This window comes from Aspergillus brasiliensis (genome assembly GCF_001889945.1).
Source record: "Aspergillus brasiliensis CBS 101740 unplaced genomic scaffold ASPBRscaffold_5, whole genome shotgun sequence".
NCBI classification, from domain to species: Eukaryota; Fungi; Ascomycota; class Eurotiomycetes; order Eurotiales; family Aspergillaceae; genus Aspergillus; species Aspergillus brasiliensis.
In genome coordinates, this window is record NW_027137446.1 from 725,267 (window position 1) to 749,271 (window position 24,005).

The 24,005-nt window shown below is 53.5% G+C and overlaps 7 protein-coding genes across 7 annotated transcripts; 3 read left to right on the forward strand and 4 right to left on the reverse strand.

The window, feature by feature from the left end:
- Window positions 1–103: 103 nt before the first annotated feature.
- Window positions 104–724, reverse strand: ASPBRDRAFT_54358 (uncharacterized protein; the record flags this gene model as incomplete). Its single annotated transcript, XM_067627218.1, has 1 exon — window positions 104–724. One exon carries the CDS (start codon window positions 722–724, stop codon window positions 104–106), a length of 621 nt encoding a protein of 206 aa, XP_067479782.1.
- Window positions 725–2,019: 1,295 nt separating this feature from the next.
- Window positions 2,020–3,804, reverse strand: ASPBRDRAFT_124506 (uncharacterized protein; the record flags this gene model as incomplete). Its single annotated transcript, XM_067617700.1, has 2 exons — window positions 2,020–2,963; window positions 3,021–3,804. 2 exons carry the CDS (start codon window positions 3,802–3,804, stop codon window positions 2,020–2,022), a joined length of 1,728 nt encoding a protein of 575 aa, XP_067479783.1.
- Window positions 3,805–6,044: 2,240 nt separating this feature from the next.
- On the forward strand, window positions 6,045–8,773 carry ASPBRDRAFT_543622 (putative transcriptional regulator (Cti6)). Its single transcript, XM_067627220.1, has 4 exons — window positions 6,045–7,042; window positions 7,213–7,494; window positions 7,554–7,807; window positions 7,862–8,773. Exons 1-4 carry the CDS (start codon window positions 6,435–6,437, stop codon window positions 8,530–8,532), a joined length of 1,815 nt encoding a protein of 604 aa, XP_067479784.1. The 5' UTR covers window positions 6,045–6,434; the 3' UTR covers window positions 8,533–8,773.
- Window positions 8,774–10,838: 2,065 nt separating this feature from the next.
- On the forward strand, window positions 10,839–12,115 carry ASPBRDRAFT_124522 (uncharacterized protein; the record flags this gene model as incomplete). Its single annotated transcript, XM_067617702.1, has 2 exons — window positions 10,839–11,577; window positions 11,670–12,115. 2 exons carry the CDS (start codon window positions 10,839–10,841, stop codon window positions 12,113–12,115), a joined length of 1,185 nt encoding a protein of 394 aa, XP_067479785.1.
- Window positions 12,116–13,314: 1,199 nt separating this feature from the next.
- On the reverse strand, window positions 13,315–16,101 carry hexA (putative Woronin body protein HexA; the record flags this gene model as incomplete). The annotated part of the gene is made up of 3 exons (XM_067622663.1): window positions 13,315–14,386; window positions 15,003–15,457; window positions 16,012–16,101. The coding sequence occupies 3 exons, from the start codon at window positions 16,099–16,101 to the stop codon at window positions 13,315–13,317; spliced, it is 1,617 nt and encodes a 538-aa protein (XP_067479786.1).
- A 1,229-nt stretch (window positions 16,102–17,330) lies between these two features.
- Window positions 17,331–21,900, reverse strand: ASPBRDRAFT_544000 (uncharacterized protein). The gene is made up of 4 exons (XM_067627231.1): window positions 21,748–21,900; window positions 19,624–21,686; window positions 17,516–19,563; window positions 17,331–17,465 (listed from the first exon to the last, which is right to left on the reverse strand). The coding sequence occupies exons 1-3, from the start codon at window positions 21,781–21,783 to the stop codon at window positions 17,673–17,675; spliced, it is 3,990 nt and encodes a 1,329-aa protein (XP_067479787.1). The 5' UTR covers window positions 21,784–21,900; the 3' UTR covers window positions 17,331–17,465; window positions 17,516–17,672.
- Window positions 21,901–22,326: 426 nt separating this feature from the next.
- On the forward strand, window positions 22,327–23,993 carry ASPBRDRAFT_543802 (alpha/beta fold hydrolase). Its single transcript, XM_067627225.1, has one exon. It carries the CDS (start codon window positions 22,527–22,529, stop codon window positions 23,736–23,738), a length of 1,212 nt encoding a protein of 403 aa, XP_067479788.1. The 5' UTR covers window positions 22,327–22,526; the 3' UTR covers window positions 23,739–23,993.
- Window positions 23,994–24,005: the final 12 nt, after the last annotated feature.

Genomic DNA, 24,005 nt, shown 5'->3' on the forward strand with positions numbered 1-24,005 from the left:
TTTATCCACTGATCTGCTTGCCCCGTCTTCGTCCTCTCTTCCATTGCCCATCCTATTCCCCTCCCATACCACCACCCTTCTACCTCAGACCATCAATCCCCAACTACACACCTTCCTGCTTCTCCTCCACACCATCCACACCAAAGACACTCCTCTGTCCCCTCCACCACCTCATCCCCTTCCACAGCGCCGTCCCCACCCAAAGCAGCAAATTCACCAAATCCACCCACACCGCATGCCTCATCCTCGTCACCTTACTACTATCCTCGTAATCCCCAATATACATCTTCCCAAAGATCCCAAACAGCGTCAACCAAAACACGCACAACACCGCCTCCCACACAAACAGCGGCAGATTCCACCTCTCGCGCATCGCCAACGGCGTCCTCGTCTTCAACACCCAGTGCATCAGAACCAAGTAGAATAGCGCCGTCCCGCAGCCCATCATCCCTGTCACGATGGCGTAGACCCAGCGCGCATCCGCGGACTGGGATTTCTCGTGCGCATGGTGGATGTCGATTCCGTAGAGGACGATTGTTGTTAGACCGAAGACGGCTTGCAGGATGTGGAGGAAGAGTTCGGTGTAGTGCTTGAGACGGGGGCGGCGGGGGATGTTCGAGGGAGGGGGTGGGTAGTCGAGGTTGATGTTGTCGCCGTCTTGGTTTTGGTTCTTGGATTTGGATTTGAAGATCCGGCGGATCAGGCGGAAGGCGAGGAGGTACATTTTGATCAGATGTCTTCACGGAAGGAAATGTATGTACGTATGTGAGTGTGTATGTATGCGGATGATGCGAGGAGATTATTGCGCCAGCGCAAGATATCACGTTCAATCACAATAAGTATAGAGAATGAGTATGTATGTAGTAGAAGAATAGATATCAAAGAGAGAAGAAAGACTGCAATAGTAGTAATAGTCGTAGTGATAGTAGTGATCGTTCGAGACAATGATATAGATCCAAACAAAGAAGACTCAAAGAAAGAAAATGATAAGTAGAGAGATAGATACTAAAGAATAAAGAATGCTGCTGCTGCTGAACAATCCAAACTATCACATCCAGTCTTAACTCTCTTTATATAACCACAAGCTCAATACCCAGACAGCTACCGCATCTATTTTTATCATCATCATCATCAACGTTTATAGCAGAGTTAACTCCATCCAATTACATGCTCGCGAGCCTAGCTCGTATCGCTGGGCTGAAACTGCTATTCTAGGCCAGCGGCAGTTAGTATCTATTTACGTTTACAAACTGAGTAGCAGGTTGAGATGACAGCTATGTGTAGCGCGCGCGCCAGTTCATGCAATCAAGGTTTCAGGGCTGCAGAGAGACGGGAAACAACTCAAGGTGATCATGGAGTCATGGTGTGTATGGTTGGCGGACGAAGCGCCGTGCACCCCTTGCAAGTTTGGAAGATTGAATGGGGGTTGGCTGAGAGAGAGTTTGGGTTACGCTTGGCGGCAAAGTGGATGGATCGATCATTCTTCAACAAACAGAGCAGAACATGGATTGTCTTTCTTTCTTTCTATCTATCTCTCCTCCCGTCTCTCTCATCGTGGGATCTGATCTACATTAGCGCTACGGACTAAGATACTATCACCCAATCCAATCATCCATCCATCCATCCATGCTCTCTCCGTATGCATAATACCGAGACCTCGAAAACCACCCCTGATTTCTCATCCGTCCGTCTCTCAGCCCCTCCTCCAATCACATTTTCCAATATGCATTGATGCTGCTCAACAATTCCAACCTGAACCTGAAATATTCATTTGTGACGCTGACGTGACATTCATCGACCGGAGCGGGGATTCATTCATGCAAAGTTATGGGCAAAAAGAAGAAGCAGAAGGCTAACACTCAACCATGCAATCGAAGGAAAAGAAAACGAAAGAAAATTGATAGTTGAAGATAGAAGAAACGATGCATTGAACCAGAACAGACAAAGAAAGGGAAACCGAAAGGAAGACTGAGCAACGGCCTATCACCGCTCGCTAGCTCGATAGCCGTTGCTCCATTGTCAGGGCGGTCTCGTCCCGCCGTCCGTTGCACTCTTAGCGCCCGACCCTGCTGCTGCTGCTGCAGCAGCTGGTTTGGGCAGATGCCCTGGCGGTAGTGCAGCTTTGACGAAACTTGGAGGCGCTGGAGGCGGGGTTGGCCTTCCCTCGTCCTCGCACTCATTCCCTAAATACTCGTCATCATGCACCCCTGGTCCTCCGGTTGAAGAATGATCCACAGATGCCCGGTCGTATCCTTGGTCATAGGCTGCATGCTGCGCCGCTGCGTGCTTGCTGGCGTTCTTGGTCGCTTTCTTGCCCTTACGGCCCTTCATCTTGGCCTTCTCGAGCAGTCGCTTCTTCTCCGCCAATCGTTTCCGCTCCTTGCGATCCTTGATCTCGTACTGGCGAATGAGAGCCTCAGGCGGGTGCCCAAAGATGCTCTCATACTCGCAGAACTCGCAGATCCAGATGTCCTCAATGCTGGGCGGGTGGTGAAGGTTGGCATACTGCTGCTGAATTTTGCGCTGACGCGCGGCCAGAGCATAGATGCTACCCGGAGACCGCTTCTTCTTCCTCCCCGCGGTGGGAGGCTCAGTCCCCGCATTTTGTAGTTGCGGCGGTTGGGGGTGCTGAGACTGCTGAGATGCTCCTGAAGAGTTGACTTGCGCGGTGACATTTGGGGTCGTCTGGGTGCCTTGTGAGTATCCCCGCTGACTCTGGACAGCCGCAGTGAGAGCACTGGGTGACCGGTGATGGGCAGGGTACGGGTTTTGTGCCTGCAAGGCCATTCCCTTCGACGAGTCCGACTCGCACGTGAATGTGAACTGGGTCTTAGTCGGCGTAGGCGTTTGTCGTTCGAGCATGCTGACCTGGCCCGGTCCAGGAGGCGAGGAGAATGCTGAAGCAGCGGCACTTGCGATAGCGGCAGAAATTATACCTTGGTCTGGTTTTGTGGCGGAGTCACCTAGACGCTGTGTAAGCGAAGCCCGAGCACTCAGTCAGACACACAACAGAACCATACCTGCCGGTCCCGGGGACGACAACAGGCCATCACGCCGCGTAGGGGTCCGAGGCCAACTGATGGGGGACTGGAGCGACAAGGAGTTCCTCCCCGTGCTACCACGCTGCGGATGGCGGCCAAGGCGACCTCGTCCCGCACCGGACATGCCGCTGGAAATCGGAGACGCGGGGCTCCCCGTGCCATAGAAGGTACTCACATGGCTACCTTCGCCGGCAGTGGAAGGGGACTGGAAAGAAGTCGCGAGGCCCATGCTGGAGAACTCTGGCGAGAGGGTGGAATGATGGCTGCTGAGGTTGCCTGGGGTGGGAATTTTGCGTTTCTTCTTGTTGTTGGTGTTCTCAAATGCATCGTACCCATCGGGACCCGCCGAAGAGGACTTCACTAAAGGCCCTTCACTGTTGCTGGGCAGCGTCTGAGGCGGAGCACTGGAGGCGGCGGAGGGGGACAATGACGACCCGCGGAAACCAGCACTTCGACGCACAACTACGGGCCCGTCCTCATCACCGCTCTCCAACTCCACCCCGTTCTCATACGGCAGATGGTCACGCTCAGGGCTTGGGTCGCGACCGTCGCTCTGTTGCACATACACTTTGGTGTCGTTTACAATGTCCGCGCTGTCCACAGACGTGCCGTAGAACAGTTGGGTGGCAGGAGGGGCCGGTGGGAAGAGGATCGACTCGGCCGCTTCAGAGGACAGGCGAGAGCGGAGGGTACGCTTGGGCAGAGGGCGGATGAGCCTATCCGGGTAGACAGGGGACGGTGTATCTGGGGCCGCGTTAAACATCCCATCTGCAGGTGAGCAGTATCAGCAACTGAGCAGCCAGCAGAACCCTGATTTCTAGATCCGCCCAGGAATTCGCGAATCCATCATCGGGGGACAACCCGTCAATTGTACGCACCAACAAGGCCAGACGTTATTTCCCCGGAGGAACAGACATCCTTGGTAAAAGACATACTCAGCGTAGCGGTCATGATGGCAGTCTCTCGGCTCGCTCTCTTTCTCTCACAACCTCCACAACCACAGCCGAATGGCGGTTAGCCTCCTTGTAGCCCAACCCGGCAATGTTCCCCGGATGATCTCCTTTGCTTTAACTTGAAGACAACTCTTTCCTCCAATTATTTCCTTAAATAATTCCTCGATGGCCAATCTTTCCCCCACAGGATATTCTAAAGCCAGTTTCGTCTGGTCGGCGTGGATACGGAGGGAAGAGGCGGGGGTGGAGGGAGCAATACGGAGATGACCCTTGACCGCACTGGCACCCACAAGTCAGTTGTCATGTTCCCAACGCTGGCACCCGGAACCACACAGAGTTTGGAAGAAGACCGGCCACGAGGGCATCCAAGGTCCCCGCCAGTCTCAACAGGCAGAGACGGCTCGTAGAATCCCCGGGACAGAGCAAGGGACTTACGTAGGAGACCATGCAGACTTTTTGACGACTCAACCCGAGGTGTCGGCAAGGAAGGACCGAGAATCGACACCAGTTCAACCCCGGACCACGCAAACGAGGGACAGGGGGGAAGGGCAGAAGTGGGTGTCAAGATAGACGGGCAGCGATAGCCGATCCCGGGGAATTAAACCAGTAAACTAGCAATCAGAAGAGGGGAAGGCAACAGGGGACGAAGATGGCGGAGGGGTGGGAATCGAATGGCTCGTGGATAATAATTAGATGAATAAGTCTCTCCCCATAACTAATCCGCTTTCCTTTCTGGGCCGAGCGGATACCTGCGGCTGCCTGAGGCTGCGCTGTGGTGCCGCTAGTCCTGTTTAGGCCAGGGTGCGCCCCAAAGCCTCAACTATCTACTCCGGAGTCTAGTCACTGTCTCTCCTCCTTCTCGGGTTGTGGCTTGAACACAACTCGGTGCGAGGGCCGGTCTCAGTCGGGGAGAAATCCGGTGAATGTTCAGCTCGCCTCATAATATGCGGAATAGCTTTCCTCCCGAGTTGTTTCTAGCCTGTCCTGCAGTGTCGCAATCCTGTATTCCTTCTCTGCAAGGACCTGAGGTCTACTAACCAAGCTACGTATAATCTGATCGGCGTGTCCATGTACACGGCAAATATTGAGCATACGGAGGCTCCGATATGCCTTGCGTTGCCCATATCCATTGGTCTATCCCATGCCTCTCTCAACATCCGCGTGTCTCTGGCTACACGTGCTCCCCGTGGCGCTCATCATAGACGCAGCCAGCCCCTTGAGATCAATCAGACCTTATATACGCAAAATTGTCTTGTCGTATAGCGGAAGCTGTATGAATCGGCCTTGTAACAACACAATGTGAACTGTATCTGTCATGACCCGCACACCAAACACCCGGCGTAGTCTGGTAGGCTCGGTTTGATCGCGGCAATCGTGAGGGGAACAAAGAAATCGCCGTAGCTGAGCTGGATCAACCAGGATCCGTTGGAACCGAGACGAAATGGACGATGATTTGGGCGCCATGGTAGACACGACTCTGCGAAGATGTGGGTTAGTCAGCAAGGTCTCAAATTTCCGATCTTGTCCCTGGAATGTCCGTGGCGATTCGTAGTAGCAGTCACTTGGACCATCATTAGGGGAATAGGCCAACAATTCAGATATAAACAACGAGGAGAGATATCTCGAGATGGAAGAGGATGATCCCGGATAAATAGCCATAAAGCACCGCTGAGAGGTGAGCGGGGTTTGGAGGATATTGGCATGAATGTCATCATCGCATTCCGCTCGGCTTTATCACCGATCGACATTATTGGCCGAGGAGATGGGAGAGGAGGCTTTTCCTAGAGTACAGATTAGTGAGAAACGGGCAACCCTATCAGTATCGATCAATAGATCTTGCAAGAGTAATGAAACTCGATGAAGACAACGCGCGCGCGCGAGAGCAGAGAGAGAGGGGGGAGAAAGAGAGAGAATGGAGCGGGGAAAGGCCAATGCGCGTTGACCGCAAAGGCGCGCAGCGCAGCTCACAAACCCGATCCGGCGGCCGGCCGTCACTCACTCACGCTCTGCTCTCATTCTGGGTCCGTTTCCCTCTTTCTCGCTCCTCCTCTTCCTTTTTCTCCTCCCCACCAACCCTTTTCCTGCAATTTCACAGACTATGTAGTCCTCGGTTCTCGTTCAAGCTCGCAGGCGCAGTTCTTGGATGTCTTTCCCCCTTTGGTCCCAATTGGCATTCCTCTGTTCTTGACTTGCCGGCTTTTTTTCCCTCTGCTGCGTCTCTTGTCATCCTTACCAATTGTCCGAGTCGTTGTCGACTCCTCCAGCTCTCCACCCGTGTGCGACAGCTCGCTCACGGGCAGGTTGCTTCTCCTTGACGTTGTCCTCTCTCTTTCTGAACCATATCCTATTTTTCCTCCTGATCCCTCCATACCTCACGACCGTTTTATCGTCAGAGTTCGGTCGCTCTGCCCATCTCCCCCACTAATCACTTCCCTCCATTATGACGCCTCGTCGCTCCTCTCGTGCTCGCAACCAACCCTCTCCAGCTCTTCTTCAGCATACAAACTCCTCCAGTTCCTCCAATTCCATGGCTCGCGAAAGAAGCACCCGGTCGAACCACAAAATCTCCTCCCCTCAGCGGTCCTCCACCAATCGGTCCCAGTCGATTGACGATGCCGACACAGGCTCGAAAAGTGACTTTCGAGAGACACGCCAGCGACAGCGTGCTCGGGGGGAGGAGGATAATGATCACCATCTGAGGCTTGAGGATGGTGATGACGATGACGGAGACGAAGATGACGAGGAGGAAGAGATTACCCGGTGTCTCTGTGGACAACAGGAGTACCCGGGTCTGCCTCCTTCTCGACGTGACTTGAGTCGGCGCAATGGTTTGCGTGCCGGTATACAAAATGAGGCATTCAATCTTTCCGCCGACGCATCAGACCTGTTGCCGGACGAAATCGGGAGCATGTTCATCCAATGTGATTCGTGCAAGGTCTGGCAGCATGGTGGCTGTGTGGGAATCATGGACGAGGCTATGAGCCCCGATGAGTACTTTTGCGAAGAGTGTCGCAAGGACCTCCATAAAATCATCAGCGAAACAAATGGGTAAGCCTGAAGATTTTGCTTCTCTCGTTCTCTGTCGGTTTTTATTTGCGTCCGGTTCCTGCCGCCAGAGTCGAATTTTTCCAACTGCGATGCCGTGTGCCGGTTCTGTCGTCTCGTCGTGATTATTCGCTATTTTTCAGCATGTGGCACATTCGCTTACGATCTCGCAGACAATATTCGTCCCAGTACCTTCCTGTCGCTCCTCCCCCCTCCACTACTCCATCGTCACGGGAATCGTCGCGGGAAACATCCAGACGCGCCAAGGAGCCAAAACCACGACAGAATGATCCGTCCAATCCCAAAAGACGGTCAACGATGAATAGCCGTGATGCCGCTTACGATGAAGAAGAGCAGCTGCGACGGGCCATCGAAGAGAGCAAAGAAGATAACAAATCAGTTGGTGATGATATAGCGGCCCGAAGGCCCAAGAGAAGCCGCAGTGACAGTGAAGCGTATGTTGAACTTGGTTCATCGAATGGTCATGCTGTGATCACGCTAACACACGGCTTAGACAAAAACAAACGACTAAGCGACAGCGCACGAGCTCTCCCTCGCCGGGTGCTGTTTCTAAGAGTAACCCTGCATCGCAGCCTGTTTCGGAGGATGAATCGAAAGCAAAACCTGCCATCAATGGCGTCCGACGGCAGAGAGCTGCTTCACGCAGCCAGCGTGATAAGGAAACCAAAGAACCCGAGGAACTCGAAGCGGAGCAGCCAGAGTCTGCAAACCGTAGGAAAGCCCGATCGGAGCGACAGAAGGGTGATGGTGAGTGATGCTGCTTATTATCAGGATTCCCGTTCATGAGGCTAATGTTCGAAGACGCCGAGTCCGACCATGAGACAGGATCCCCAACCAAGCCCCATACGAGCGAACCCGAACCGAAACAACCCAGCCCGGAGGAAACGCCTGCCCCTGCCCAAGAAGCTGCACCTTCGCGTCCGTCCACTCGCAAATCCGGCCGTCCGCCCGCCCGGCGCGGCGGTCGCATCGGCCGGAATCAGTATACTCGCGATCGTGACACCAACGGCACCGACTCCACAACACGGTCGCCGCGGCGTGGACAGTCGCATGATCTAGGAGGGGACTCGCCACGGATAGGTATCAACGGGACACACATCAACAGCAATGAATCGGGCAAGCCCAGCCGGCCCCGCTACGTGAACCAACGAACTACCATGAACGAGATGAAGCGACGGGTGACGGCGATCTTGGAGTTCATTTCACGCATGCAGGTAGAAATGGCTGTGGCCGGGGAGAGCACCACCCCGCCGGGTCACGATGACCGGCCGAACGGGATCACCGCAAGACTCTTGAGTGAGGGTCAACTGCTGACCAGTGCTATCGAGAGCGCCAGTCTGGAGGGTGGTCCAGCGGTGCAACCCGCGGCGGAGAAGGACTTTAAAGACCTCAGCAGCGTGGAGATGATGGATGTGTTGACTCGTCATCTCTTGAAGTGGCAGCAGGAGTATGGCAAATTTGGGGAACGGTGACGAAGCTACTAGCCGATCCGTTTCTTCTTCTACAAACTGCTGGCCTCGGAGTTTTTGCTACGCACGATACCCGGTCGTCTCTTCTGAAAGTGTGGACATGTATATTATGGCTTCTGGAGCATCTTGAGGAACAGTCGGCGTTACGAGTCTTTACGGAATAAGTACCCTGCTCATCTAGTACGATTTGCTTGGTTGAGGCGTGAATTGGATATGTTTGATGTCGGTATAATGGAGTTCGGGCGTGCGTATACTTATGCCATATGACAGCATGACCACAGCCTAGCTTTTGCTAACCTGCTGGATTCGCTCAACATGGTCCTGGCATATGGCTTCTTTCATCACAGTTCGAAGGTTAATGTTTGATTGCTGTGAATAACATAATACCATTCTTCTGATGTCTTCTACACACAGTTCCAGACTTAAATCCTTTTAAGCGAGATGATATATCTTCATCTGACGACCTGCCTGTTAGCCTTGAAGCTTTAACACAAGCACATGATTTGATACAGAAAATGGCTGATGGAATCAGAGCTGTAAATTGATCTCCGGAGTATGTCTATCTTCGTCCGATCCATAGTATTCGGACAGAGCTGTAACCCTGCAATATATCTGATTATGACGTGCGAGAGAGCATGCTCTTGTAAAAAGTCACAAACAAAGCAGCCAAGAGTCCCACCAAAAGAACCAACGATGATGCAATCACAACAATCCTAGCAGCCACAACTTCTTCCTGAAGAACTTAATCTGAAAAACCTCGTGGCTCTTTCATGGCGTCTGCAACCACCCGTGCGGAGCTTAAACCAGTCGGGGTAACAATTCGTCATAATATAACCCCTCAATAGTCAGCTGTATATAATTGCTCGCGAGTTATTCCCAAATTCTTCAGCAAATTGGCGTTTCAGTCAATATATGTCTTTATTACACCGCTGCTTCTCGTTCTTCTTGTCGGCCATGTCAACGGCCTAGCCCACGATACAGGAGTATACGGGCCCTCGCTGAAGCTGGTGCACCAATACTATGACCAGTTTCCCACTGGCATAGCTGGATCCTCGACACCGGCCGTGCCAGCACAGCAAACAACACCCTCCTGCTATCCTCGTCCGGTGGTCCAAAGTTAGTTGGAATAGATCTCACCACGGATGAAGTATTCAAGGCGATCATCTTCCCTCGAGATGCCGTCTACGCAGACTCTGTACGCCCTCTCCCATCATCCATCCCATCCATGACTATATAGCTAACCACAGAATACATGGCCAGTACCCCAACGACGTCCGCTTCGACCTCCGCTCCACCCTCCCCAACACCTCCGGCCAAGGCATCTCCTCCCTGACCGATTCCAGCCCTGAAGGTCGCAACGGGCTCATCGTGCACCGGTAAATCCTGGCGGCACCTGGACGGGCTGTGTTGAAACGAAGGCAGAGCCCGGCTTCCGCGCCCCGATATGGAGAAATGTGGTCGATGTGTCTACGGGAACAGATGGGATTACGCTTTCGGCTGATGGTGAGACGCTCTACTTTGGGGTTGTCAGTGGACGGGATATCTCCTCTATCCCGACTGCTGTCTCGAGGGATGATTCCTCTGCGGGACGGGCTACGGCTGTACAGAGTTTTAGCAAGATAGTCCAGAAGGGGGTCGTGATGGGTATGAGACGGACTCGGCGGGACAGATCTACGTGGGAAACTTCGAGTCGAATGCGATACATGTGGTGTATCCCGGGAATGTGAGCGTAGAGACATTTGTGAGGGATCCGAGGATGGGATAGACGGATACGATGAGTGTGGTAAGCTTGAGAGGGAATGGGACTAAAGGGGAGAAAGGGTATATTTACTTCACGGAGAATCAGCTTTGGAGGCAGGAGAAGGAGAGGTTGTTTGGGGTTGTTTCGGGTGGGATTGTCGGGTGGTGGGAAGGTGTATCTAGGTAGTTAGTCTTCTTTGGTAGGAATTAGTAGGGCTCGGTGTCTGTAGAGATAAGTCCGCGGTAGTTGTATATCATGAGCATGTCGCGTTAATATATTATGTGAGGACCATGGAGATAGGATGGTTAACTGCGGCCTCCAGAACCCTAAGTCCGGAGATGGGCTAAAGCCGCGGAGCAGTTATCGCCGAGCAGCATGCTACTATACATCACTGAGAGTTAGCAGCATAGAGTCAAATACTTGACATCGAACTATAAAAGGAATGCACGAATCACCTTCATGATTACCCAACACTCTTACCAAACACAACTACCTCACTCTACTAGAGTCTACATCACTCTACACTCAACCCATCACCTCCAAGACATACAAAGTATACACCACAACAATGACCTCCCCAACACCAATAACAACAACCAAATCCCCCCTCTCGCGCCACCGGCACCTCTCCCCCAACTCCTCCATCCGCATCTCCCCCCTCGTGCTAGGGGGCATGTCCCTGGGCACCAGCTGGAGCAACCGCCTCGGGCCCGTCACCAAACCCGAAGCCTTCTCCCTACTCGATACCTTCTACACCCTAGGAGGCAACTTCATCGACACCGCGAACGCCTACCAAGCAGGCCAATCCGAAGAATGGATCGGCGAATGGATAGCGACGCGATCACCGACCCGGCGGTCCGAGATGGTTATCGCGACGAAGTACACCTTGTCTCCTATTCCACCATCAACCGACGAGGAGAATACTCCTAGAATCCAGGAAAGTAACTTTGGTGGAAACGGGACGAAGTCCATGCATGTGTCTATCAACGATAGTCTCAAACGACTAAGGACCGACTATATCGATGTATTCTACGTGCACGCATGGGACTACTCAACGAATGTGGAAGAACTCATGCAATCGCTAAACCACCTCGTCGCGCAGGGGAAAGTTCTCTACTTGGGCATTAGTGATGCACCAGCATGGGTGGTCAGCAAGGCGAATATGTACGCCCGACTAAATGGGTTGAGAGGGTTCAGTGTCTATCAGGGACGGTATGGGGCTACGTGTCGGGATTTGGAAAGAGATATTATTCCGATGTGTAGGGATGAGGGGATGGGGATGATGGTTTGGGGGGTTTTGGGGGGTGGTAAGACTTCTTCTCTCCCTTCTTACTATGTTTGCTGCCGGGTGATTGTTTGAGTGCGCTAATTATATACCTATGTGATATCTATGGTATAGGATACCTCCGCTCCCCAGATACTTCATCAGAGCGAGTACGAAATGTCACGCACTTACTCACCGGCCACGAAGAGAAGGTGTCAATAGTTCTGGACACTATTGCAAAGCGCCACCACGAGGAGGATAAGGACATCTCCGTTACAAGTGTAGCCATCGCATACGTCCTGCAGAAAACACCGTACCTCTTCCCCATTATCGGGGGACGAACAGTGGAGCAGCTCGAGGCGAATGTCAAGGCGTTGAGTTTAGAACTGACAGAGCAAGATGTCAAGGAGATTGACAATGCGTATCCCTTCCATTTGGGCTTCCCGCATAGTTTCCTCTGCCCGGGAGGATATCGCGATGGTGGGGGGTGTCCCGGGCCGCAGGATGTGGCGTTTTCGAGGGCGATGGGGGAGTTTGATTATGTCCAGGGGGGGAGGGCAATTAGGCCGGTTAGGCAGTAGATGTGGTTTCTTTTAGTTAGTGGAGGGGTTGATGGGAGAGGATGCTGTGTCGGGGAGTGCGGGCTGTTATGTTGTGTTTTATTAGTTATGTTGTGGTGTTCTGAACTTGGTGGCTTCTATTAGTACTTTGCGTATTCGGAATAGCTATATATGTTAGTATGGTACTAGGAGCAGCTAACTCTATATGCAATTGATGATGATACTTCAAAGATATCATGGTCTACATATTCAACTGAGGAGATATATTAGTACAAAATATATATTATTCCTCACTTTGTACGACTACTTACAGTCATTACACACCCACTAGATATAGTACCTTATTCATGTGCACAAGAGCTGATAATTAAATACTAGTAGTCGATGTGTAGAAGTAAATCATTAATTTTGTAGCGAACAACAAACAACATATAATGAACGTCTGTGCTAGTAATCCAAGAATCAATGCGATAAAAACAGACTACTAGTAGATGCGAGAGTTACTATTTCTGTAGTAGTACTAAAGTAATGACGGTAGTCATGGTGTAGTATTTAGTCTAGCTCTTTCTTTGAGGCATAATACTTCTCTTTTACAGGGACATTTACTTACCGGTAGATTTTTATCCGCTATCTATCTATCAGATATCAATACGCTCTGATGAGCAGACAGTAAGATATATAGAATTGTAATTGCACATAGGTATTATGAGCTGTACAAGAGTAGTATATTCATAGTATATTCATCCATCACAGTAAGGATTGGCAGCTTAGTATTATATATTCCGAGTAAGGAACAACCTTTAGGAATGAATAAGCCGGTAGACTGCTTTTACATGTAGGCGTGTCATTGATTTTAACTGTGCATGGAATGGAATGTACGTTCTTGACAGGAGATAGACAGCGGCATGTGTCAGTCATTAAGCTTACTGGGATGCAGGATCAGAACAAATACAAGTATCAAGCATAAGCTACATCCATTATCCTAAGTACAACAAGGCCATGCCAATATATCATTTTCCAGAGGCCATTCCATCATTGCATAATCCATCAGATACAAAAAGCTCGAGGGTCAGGTCATGTCATAAGGGATCGTCGAGAAGAGTTGCCCGGCAACCTTTAATTCGGGAAGGTATCCCGTGGATCATACCCGAGCGGAACAAGCCAGCGGGTATGACACGGGAGCTAACCGAATGGGGAAGGTGGATGGTGGTTGTGTGGGCTTACAGACGGGAAGCGTGGACCACCTTGTAGTCGACGACCAGCTCGCGACCACCGTCGTTGATGACCAGGGCGCGGACACTGCCACGGCCATCCTCGAAGGCCTCGCGGATGCGGCGGAACAGGTGACCCTGGGGCACGACGGGCAGACCCTGCTTGACATCACCGGTCTCGGTCATGGCGACCAGGCGGCCGTCATCACGGAGGTCCAGGATGCGGTAGGTCTTGTAGACAGGGCCGAGCATGGTCTGGACCACGACGGACGGAGAGGGGTTGGAGACGAAGCTGGACTCCTCCTGGAGTTCACGAGTGAACAGGTCGACACCCAGGTAGCGGTGCTGGCCGGTCTGGGGGGAGACCGAGATGCGGATCACCTGGCAGGGACGGCCCTGAAGGATCAGGATGTCGCCAATGCGGATGAAGTGGCAGGGGATCGGCACAGTCTCGGCAGTCGAGGAATTACCACCGGCACGGGGCTCAACGATACGGACATCCTCGCGGACGCCTTCACGGAAACGAACTGGACCGCCTTCGTCAGCGACCACTACTTCCTGGCGGTCGTGGTGACCGTGATGATGGCTCAAGGGGTGCATGATGCGGTCGGCAGCGCGCTCCACACCACGACGGAAGGAGTGATAGTTACCGTCGTCGTCGTAGTAACCCATCTTGCGAGAAGGAGGGGAATCAATGACAGTCTTGGTCTTTAGAACCTTGACAGAAGAGTTCGAGCTGCTCGGAGACTCGGGGACCGGCTCAACGTTCTGTTGACGGTTGCCGTAGGGGGTGCGACGGTACGAGTCGACAGGCTTAGGCTGGTAAGCACGGTCGTACGAGACGTCAAACTCGGACTGCTTGAATTCGCGGTCGTACGAAACGTCCCGGGACTGCTGGCGAGGACCAGAGAAGGAAGAATCTACCGAAGCCTGGGAGCGGCGGTCGTACGAAGAGGCAGGAACGTCGTAGGTAGGGTTGACCCGACGACGATACTCGCGCTCAGTGATGTCGAGCTGGTTCTGGAGAGCCTGATCGTAGGTGGGTTGACGGTCTTGGAAACGGACCGACGGTTCACGATAGCTATGATTGCGTCAGAAGAGGCACTAATGCAATAGTTCATGTACGATCGGAGGGTGGAGGGTCCAATTGGGGGGGAGTATGGTAGAACAGACAGCAAGCAGGCAGGCACGCAAGCAAGCAGGCAGACCAGCAAGGGAATGTGATGTATAGTAGACTGGGTTGGGGTATGATGAGGGGGAGGAACGTGTGATGATTGGGTGGGGGACAGGAGGGAATACTTTTGATGGGAGGGTGGTGTGGGAAGGGAAGCTTAAGCTGGGACCACAAGTGGGTGGGAATGCAATGGGGTTTGGGAAGAAATAGAAAAGGAAAAGAGGAAAACAAGAAAGAAAGCAAGAGGGAGGAAGTAGAAGAGAAAAGCCGGGCTGGGGGAGAGGAGAAGACGCTTGTTTGTTTTGGTGCCACGTAAGAAGGAAGTGGAGGACGCGACTAGTAAATGAAGCCACGGGCAGACACCGCTCCTTGTCGCTCTCCACTTGGGCTGGATTGGATGGGGGTGCCCCGTGCCAATCCGATCCCCAGCCAGGCAGCCACCGGGAAAAAAACAAACAAAAAAAGAAAACATGTAAATAAAAGAAAAATAGACCAAAGGAAAAACCAAAAAAAAGTGGCTTACCGTTCACGGGCTAGATCAACTTGGGGATACCGAGGAGCAGCAGTGGAAGAAACACCAGCAGCACCAACGGGGGGAATAGTCTCAACACGCTCGTCAAATCGAACAGTATTGACGGTAGTAGTCACGTCCTCCTCACGGAAAGCAGGAACAGCAGGTCTAGGACCGTAACGATGATCCTGTTCGACAAAAGCAGAAGAAGCGTGAAGGTCGACTTCTTCCTTTCCGTAGACACGAGGGTCCGGGAGAGGAGCAGAGGTTCGAGTATCTTCCCGTTCGACGTGCGAAGTGCGATCGAGATTGACTTCTTCCTCTACTCTGGCAGGCGCCGCGAGAGTAGCTTCAGGAACAGCGTCACTCCGGTACGACGACGGGAAGACACTGAAGGGGATGGGGACGCGGGCGTCGAAGTCCAGATTGGCTGTCCTTCGGGCGTCTCTTCTCGAATGCCTTTCGAACTGTTGGGCAACAACTCGAAAGACGAGACAAGAAAAGACTTGTTACGGGGAAGAAGAAGTCTTTCTCGGGGGATGAGATACGTGGGGAAATTGAGTAGATACTTGTGATCTATCTCAAAATCAAGCGGAGAATTCCTGGGGTAGAGGAATGTAAGATAAGCTTAAGCTTAAGAATGGGGGGAAGGGGAGAGTGGAATGGAAGGAGAAGAGAAGAAAGGTGGAGAGGATGAGGATAGAAAGGAAGAGGAGAGAGAGAAGAGGAACAAGTGAGGATGACGAGAGGAAAAGACGGTGTTGAAGTAGCTGGAGATACGCGTTTGTTTACCGCGCCTTGCCGGATTGGGGGAGGAAATGTTTACAGTCCACTGCTTTGCTTCAGCTGTTCATTACTCTCTCTTCAAACTCTACTTTCTTACGACTGACTCTGCCTATCTGACAATAGACAATCACTATCTCCTGCCCCCTCCCCTTCCAGCCTCCTGCGGGATGCCACAATCTATGGATGAGGAGAAGGGGAGGTTTATCCCGAGGTTCCTAATCTTCGCTTCATCCACGGTCGGCGCTTCATCCCATCCACGGTTCCCGCCCGCGTGTTCCAATTGCCTGCTATTTGTAGGGGTCCTTGCAATGGACCTTGACGCCATCGTTGAGACCGATCACAGTAGTTTGATCGATAGCTCCATTTTCCAATCACTGACTCCACTCGGGACACCAACTTCCTTCACATGCAGCAGGTTCCATTTCCCAAATTCACAATCTCATCACCCATCCACGAGGCTGGCCAGCCGCCCCCAGCCGAGTCCCCATGGCAACAACCTCGATCGGACAATCTGGATCCCGCTGAGCTCCAACCGATCGTCGCCCAATGCGTTTCCTTGCCGATATAGCTGCTGTTCGTTCATTTATTCAGAAACCGAAAAACTACCACTCTTCTGCCGGTTCCCTGAGAAACCAAAAGCAGAGAGAGAATCAATTCATCTCACTCTCTACTTTTTTCGCCACCTCCTCCTTTCCCTCATCCCCAATCAATGGACTGATCCAGATGCGTGGAGCTGACTCGTCTGGAGCTTCCCCATCGACCATCCAGCTTGCTCCTCGCCCAGCACGGCTTGCTGCAGCTGGTGCGCCGTGCTCATCGTGTTGTCCCGCCATTGGCGAATCGAGCTTCGTTGCTCTCCAGCCGGTCTCACTTCTCGTCTCCACTCCGGGCAAGCTCTGAGTCTCTCAAGTCTCAACCATTCCCAGCCATTCGCCCGCGGTTGACCAGCCTCGCTCTCGGCTTGATCGTAAAAACAATATGTGCAGCACTGCAGTGGGCTCAGGCGGGCCTCCAGAGCCCAGCCTGCCGATTTTCCTTGACCCTGCTTGATCCCAGCGCCAGCTCGTTGCTCTGAGCTTGAGCTCCCTCGGCTGGTTTCGACCACTGGGTCTCGGCGCGCCCAGCGGGAAACTAATACCCGGTCGGTTGGAGGCCAACTGCTGCCTAGCCTGCTTGCTCTGTGACTGCTCATCTCCGATCGCTTCCTGGATGAACCGGGAGCTCCGTCGTGCCAGCCATCGCGTCTGAACCATCTGCCGCATCGATTACTCGTGCTGCACAGAAGGTTACAGCCGTCGGACAATAATCTGCAGCAGTGACCTCTCACATGCTGACTCCCCACCTGCTCTTCAGCCTACTCTTTCTCTTTCCCCCGAATACCACCACTTCACAGCTCGAACGGAGGGAACTTGCAAATATACGGAGTCCAAGGACAATAATGCATGATGTAGAGACAAAACGTAGTGTAGATCTCATAACTATAAATAATGATTATGTAAGTGGTCGGCCATGGCCTGTCGCCTCTTTGCGGCCGCACGGCCGGAATGGCAACCTAAACGAGGGTATCAATCCAGTCCTAAATGAAATCCCAAATGTTCAAACAATGCCCCTTCTCTGAGCGCCGAGTAGTCCGTATTCTCATAAGGCCTTATCAACCCATCTGCCCCAGCTTCTCTTACCCCCTGTTGCGCCGTGTCGCTGCCCATCCCCAGACTTCATCCGCGATGGCCGGCAATCGCCATGATTATGAATTAGGTCAGATCGTAACAAATCAACAAGCTATTACAAACACATATTCTCAACACAGACATCGAAGAAAAAGAACGAAAGACAGGATGAAGATATCAAGACCAGGTATTAGATCGTATGTATATAACTGAGATGGGAAGATCCGGTTCAGTCGCGCAAACCAAACGCCTTCCGGAGTCGGGGGAACCGCTTCTTGCGTCCTGAAGACGAGATCGGTACATCCGCCAGATTGGTCGGACGTCCCTCGCTCTTGTCTCCAATCGCGCCAGTCATAGGGTTGACGTTCTCTTTGACAGATCCCTGCGCGGATGTCACGACCGTACTGCCGTTCCGAGGAGTTTCATCGACTGTCGCCAGTCGCTCCGATGGGCCATTCGTCGGAAGGGGTGAGCCCGCCCGAGTCTCCTTGTGATCGGACCGCAGTGGCCAGTTGTCGCTGCGGGAAGACCGCTGGGAAGACCTGCGAAGCAGTTTGGACGGGGGCGGCGGCGGATTAGTCGCCGTGATGGTGGTCACAATATTCGACTCGGCCCCAGGAAACGGTGATTCCCCTCGCGCTTGCTCATGATCCAGTCGAGGCCGTTCTGGAGGGCCACCGTTCCGTGCCGGGCTCTCCAGCGCGGGTTTGACTAGGCCCCTATCCAAGGGAGACTTGGACTTTCGGATGCTGAAGCGCTTGAAAAGTCCAGGCTTCCGGCCCCGATTAGGTTGGCGGAGGAATTCGTCTAGTTCCTCCTCGGTCATGCCGCGATTCTTAGCCACAGCGGCCAGTGCAGGATCCCGAGATAAATTCGACTTCCCTGGAGACTGCGGAGTGGCAAGCTGGGGTGCACGATGCTCATCATCAGAACTGTCTTCCAGTTCGGTCGAATCACCGTCGTGCGCGCCTTGCCGACGAGGAATGCCCCGGACGGGTCGCATGACGTTTGGGCTTCGCTGTTCATCATCGCTGGAATCCTCGTGCCGATGCCGTGACCTCCACGCTTCGTACCCCTCATCGTCCGAGTCCGAGTCCGGGAACCGGGAGGCGAAACCACCGCCCGGCGCCTTTGTAAGTTTGGACTTCTGAGCCTTACTGTTGGTGAAGAACGAGGGCTTCTCGCGCTTGGGGCCATTCCCCCGTAAGGTTGTGCGCATGGTGCCAAACCCAGATTCGGAAGACACCGGGCGGGTATCCACCGGCGGCGACGTCGCTCTATTAGGGGCCAAGCGGCCCGGAGTACTTCGCATGGTCCGTCGCATGGTATAGTTAGAGTCTGCACGCGCAGGTCGACTAGCCCGTTTGAAGCTGCTGGATGAATCACTGCCGCTAGACAGCGGTCTTGACGCCGGCGAAGTCTTGCCATTGATGTGCGGCGTACGGCTCCGATCCTGAGAGCCCCCATCGGCAAGAGCTGGGCTCCATGAAACCGGCCGTCTTCGGGCACCGTCTGGAGTAGACCGCTGGCGTAGAGATACTTCGGGCTGGGACGCCAACTGCCCATTTACAGCTGACCCATTCACACCAAGTGGTGCCTTGTCACCAGGCACTGAAGTGTCGCTGCTTCCTATCAGCATGGAATGTCTGGCTGGACGCACAGTGACTGAAGAGGAACGTGAAATATCGGCTTGTGAAGAGCTTCGTCTGTTCTTGGGCTCGATCGGAAACGGGGGATATGGAGATGAGAACGGAAGGGGCTCGTCGGTAGATCCTGGGGACTCTGGGATTGGACCCATGACCTTATCGGGGAAGGTAGTCACGGTGTGTGCAAATTGACATGTTTGAGGGATATCCGGCCAGTCGGTGGACGGCGAATGAGACGTCCCTGTGCCACCAGACTCTGCAGGTACTCTGGCTGCGCTCGTGGAAGCCGTCGGAGCAGCAGCGGTGTCATCGTCCACGATGGCATTGATCGATCCGAAACCCTTCTCCTCGGTTCCCTCCTCAGCATCACTATAGATACTATCGCCCGACTCGTCCCCGCTTTCGTCATCGAGAGGGCCAATGGTGGCATTGTTGGTAGCATCCGCGTTGGATTCCCCTTTCGCCTTCATTTTACTATGACCCTTGGCGTCAAACTCTAGCGACGAGCGTGGAAAGCCGCCGGGCACTTCATACCATTCGAGACTCCGACGCTCTTTCCCCAAATCAGGAGACGCTGGCTGGACCATGATATTAGGTACTGCCAAAGTCGTCTCTGTGGTACGCCCCTGCTCAGCATGAGAAACATCAACCGTTCCTGTAGACGTTTCTTTCTCCGGCTGACCAGCGAAATGATTCTCCTGCGGCGACTTTTCCGCCTCGGACTCACTCTCGGCTGCGTTCGCAAGCATAAGCGGCGCCACGCGGGGCTGTGCATCCTTCGCCTGATCAGTTAGAAGGCCTCCGATTGCGTGGTCGTTTGAGAATGACCACCTCAGTGCTTCTGCAGGCGAGTCAGACGACGTCGTTGACTCGTTGTCGCTCAATTCAGGCACAGATTTCTCCTGCGCCTCACCATCCCGGCCGGCCCGTATACTGCCAAACGACGGAAGAGCTCGCCGCGGCTTCAGCACTTCGTCAAAGTCAGTGTTCAGCGGAGTGGGTTTCTTCTTCCCGCCAAACCAATGGGTCTTGGCTTTGGGCTTCTCAGGGAGCGGCTCCGGAGACGTTGCTTCTGGCGATGTTGGAGGACTTGCAGCAACCCCAACCACCTCCGCCTCGTCGTCGAAACTGACCTTGATTGGCTTCCTCCGAATGCCTGGTTTGGATCCTTCGTCGGAGGCTACCGAGGTTCCATCAGATAGCTCGCTCAGCGGCGGTCCTGGCCGGAGAACCGATTCGGTTCGGCCCTCTGGAGAAAGCGAGATCTTGCGCGGAGTTTTCATGGCTGACTTGGCCGGCGACAGAGACCGAGGGGGAGGTTGGTGCAGCTGCTCGCCGGCAAAGGCTGCCACCAGCAAGTGACGTGAAAAGTGCGCCGATCTGCCTGGACTACCTGACTGGCGTATGTCTGACGGCTGGCTGTCCTGGCCAACCTCAGTGGGTTGTGTGGGTACTTTGGGACTTATGGGTGGGCTGAGTAATTGATCCTTGCTTCTATCGGGAGTGGGCGGAAATGCGACTGTCGGTTGGGCATCTGGCGTCACGCTGCCCCCTCGGGGTGGAATAGGCCGCTGTTTAGGGACACCTGACTCGGCACGCTCCTCGCCCTGAGCGTCTTCAGGGACCGTGGATGGCCGTTTTACCAGATGCGGGCGGACTGGCTGCTTGTGGTCTGAAGGGGGAGCAGGCTGGCTGGGGCCCTTTTCGGGGACTGTCTGCTCGCGAGGGGGAGCGATGCGAGGGGCCGCGGAAACCGGTGGTGGGATGTGAGTGACATCTTGCACCCGGGGAACCACCGCAGCCTGCGCAGCGGCCACTGCAGTGCCGACTGACTGCCCACCACGACCAGGGCTACCGGGGGAGACGCCCATGCTCTTCGTCGTTCGGACCGATCGCGGACTGGAATTCTTGACTCTAGGAGACTCGGGCGAAGACAGCTGACCCGCAAGTGAGATGCTCGCGGAAGCATCGCGCCTATCCAGTGCATTGGGGGGCCCGTCCGGGGAATTTGGCCGAGAGGTCATTGGATAGGAGAAATTGACCGAATTCCGACTTGTTGGTCGTCGAAGCTCGGGAGACGGGGTCGAAGCTGGCGCGCGCATAGCGGGTTGAGTAGCCAAACCGCGGTCAACGCTCATGCCTCGTCCTGCCGGCGTCTTTCCACGGGGACTGGCTCGCTGCGATGGTCCGACACTGACCGAACGCTGGACATTATTGTTGCGTGCGGAATATACTTTGGGGATGGAAGGGAGCGGCGGCGCAATCTCGACTGGACCAGAACTGGAGGAGGGACGTCGCGGCGACTGGTCGCGGAATGTACGGGTTGACATGGAGGCTGAACTATTGGCGCGACGCAAGCCATTCCGACTCGTTGGACGTAGACTGGGCACGCCGCTCGCCTGAGACGAGACGGAGGCCCTCCGCTGCATCATGCGCTTTGTCTGGACATTTTCGACGGAGGTCGGGGTCGGAGTGAGACTGCGGAGGGCGGCGGCAGCGGCAGCGGAGGACAGGCTGCTGGAGGAGGGTTGAGATTTGAGGAAGGCATGGCTGGCGGCAGATTGGGCGGATTGTGACGAGGAGGCAGAGAGTGGATGCTGAGCGTGTCAATAGGGATGATGAAGGTCGGGGCATTGGGCGGAATAGGAGACTACTCACCTGATGCTGAGAGGAGCTCCTCTTTCTGCGGAACATGGCTCAGGCGGAGCCCGAGGCCGGAGGGAGACGACTTGCAATTAAAATGTTGATTATTGTAGATCGTAAACGTCGTAGATTCAAGATAAACGGTGAAATGGAAAAGCAATGAACGGGTGTTGGTATGCGAAGACTGGAAAGTTATTTATTGATGGGCACGGAAGGAAAAAGGCAGCAAAGCAACGGGGAAGAGAATGCGAGGCGGAGAAAGGAAAAGGAAAGGAGAGCGGCGAGATTAGCGAGGGGAGACGAGCAAGGAAGGGAGGGAGAATGCAGGAGAGGGAATTAAGGATGCAGGTCGGATGCAGGCCGGAGATGATGAAGAATAGAAGAAGCAGAACAAGAGAAAGTGAGTGACGCAGCAGTTGGAGGGGATCAAACAGGAGAAAAAAGTAAAGTTTGGCCAAAGAAGCAGAAAGTCGGAAACAAAGTTGGGCTGTTGCGTCATGGAGGCCAAGCCGGATGCTTTTTCTCTCCCAACTGTTTTCCTTTTCATCTGGATAGAACCATCTTATTTCTACACATTTATCACGATATAGTAGTAATAATCGTCAAGATATGTAGTCTGTATGGCAATAGACTAACCTCGGGTCATCATCCATATGTTTCACCCTTAATTAACATCTGATCCCCTCTCTTGGTAATATACTTAACCCTTCATTTCCCCTCTTGTCCTCAAACCTTATACTCCCATCCCATCTAATCATCACCACCATATTCATCATCATCTTCCCAATAAAGCCATGTCCTTATCATCATCACCATCATCATCCCTCCCTCTTCCCCCATCCATAACCTCCCGCTTCATCCCAACCACCCCTTCCCTAACAACCCACATCCTCGAATCCGGTGCCCCCACAACCAACACCACATCTCCATCCCCCCGCAAACTGATCCTCCTCCTCCACGGCTTCCCCGAACTCGCCTACTCCTGGCGCCATATCCTCCCGGAACTATCCTCCCAAGCCGGTCCCAACTACCACATCGTCGCCCTGGATGCGCGCGGGTTCGGTCGGACCACGGGCTGGGAAAAAGACGCGCCCAACTACACCGACTCGAACCTGACCACATTCACGGGGCTGTCCTTAGTCCGGGATGTGGTGAGTTTAGTTCATGCCCTGGGCTACACCACCGTGGAATGCGTCGTAGGACATGATGCGGGAGCCGTGACGGCTGCATTTTGTGCCGTCGCTAGACCGGATATGTTCCGGAGTGTGGTGTTGCTAAGTCATCCCTTTCCGGGGGTTCCGTCGGCTGGTATTCCTCAGGAGGAAAAGAAAGGGAACGAGGAAGAAAAAGATGTACACACCGAGCTAAAGAACCTCGGTCTAAAACACTATAAATGGTACTTCTCCACCGAGAACGCCAGTCCCGAGATGGAGAATCCCGCCCAAGGTCTCCACGCTTTCCTACGGGGATACTTCCACCTGAAAAGTGGATGTTGGGAAGGGAACGATCCCTCCAATATGGGACCTATATCCTCGTGGACGGGTGAGCAATTGGCCAGAATGCCCGGGTATTATATCATGCCGGTGGGATTGAGTATGCCTGAGACGGTGGAGGATATGATGCGGCATGCCGATGCGCAGGGCGTATCGCGGAGCAAGGAATGGCTCAGTGATGAGGAACTGTCCGTGTATGTTGGGGAATATGCGCGCACGGGGTTCCAGGGTGCGTTGAATTGGTATCGGGTGAGGACGACGCCGGACAGGAAATATACCTGGGATTGGGAGGTGTTTGCGGGCAGGAGGATTGAGATTCCGTGTGCGTTTTGCTCCGGGGAAAGTGATTGGGGGGTGTTTCAGGAGCCGGGGGCGTTGGAGAATATGCGGAATGGGACGAGTTGTGGGGATTTGAGGGAGGTGAGGTTGATTCCTGGGGTGGGACATTGGGCGCCGCAGGAGAGGCCGGACGAGGTGGTGCAGGTGATTTTGGGGGTGGTTAGGGGGTTGTAGATATCTACCGGAGTACTTATAGATAAGTAGTAAGTAGAGGTGAGTAGTGGGTTTGTTGTAGATGAACAAGATTTCTTCGGTAGTATATAATATATTTGATGGAGTATATACGTAACGAGTACCCATATTACCATAACACCATTGAACATTAAACATGCAACTTCATTGCAAAAGCAAGTCATCGTCGGCTCACAGCCACACGGGGTATGGGTATAAGGAGAGTATAGGGGTATGTAGTACGGTAGAGGCCAAGGTAACCATGGAGCA

Excerpts from the sequence above, each read along its gene's own strand:
- ASPBRDRAFT_543622 (XM_067627220.1), top strand. The coding sequence starts at position 6,435 with ATGACGCCTCGTCGCTCCTCTCGTGCTCGCAACCAACCCTCTCCAGCT. Across the intron at positions 7,495-7,553 it reads AGCCGCAGTGACAGTGAAGC|ACAAAAACAAACGACTAAGC; the intron begins GTATGTTGAACT and ends CACACGGCTTAG. Across the intron at positions 7,808-7,861 it reads GGAGCGACAGAAGGGTGATG|ACGCCGAGTCCGACCATGAG; the intron begins GTGAGTGATGCT and ends TAATGTTCGAAG.
- ASPBRDRAFT_544000 (XM_067627231.1), bottom strand. The coding sequence starts at position 21,783 with ATGTTCCGCAGAAAGAGGAGCTCCTCTCAGCATCAG. Across the intron at positions 21,687-21,747 it reads GGAGCTCCTCTCAGCATCAG|CATCCACTCTCTGCCTCCTC; the intron begins GTGAGTAGTCTC and ends TGACACGCTCAG. Across the intron at positions 19,564-19,623 it reads GAGCGTCGGAGTCTCGAATG|TAAAATGAAGGCGAAAGGGG; the intron begins GTATGAAGTGCC and ends CAAGGGTCATAG.
- ASPBRDRAFT_543802 (XM_067627225.1), top strand. The coding sequence starts at position 22,527 with ATGTCCTTATCATCATCACCATCATCATCCCTCCCTCTTCCCCCATCC.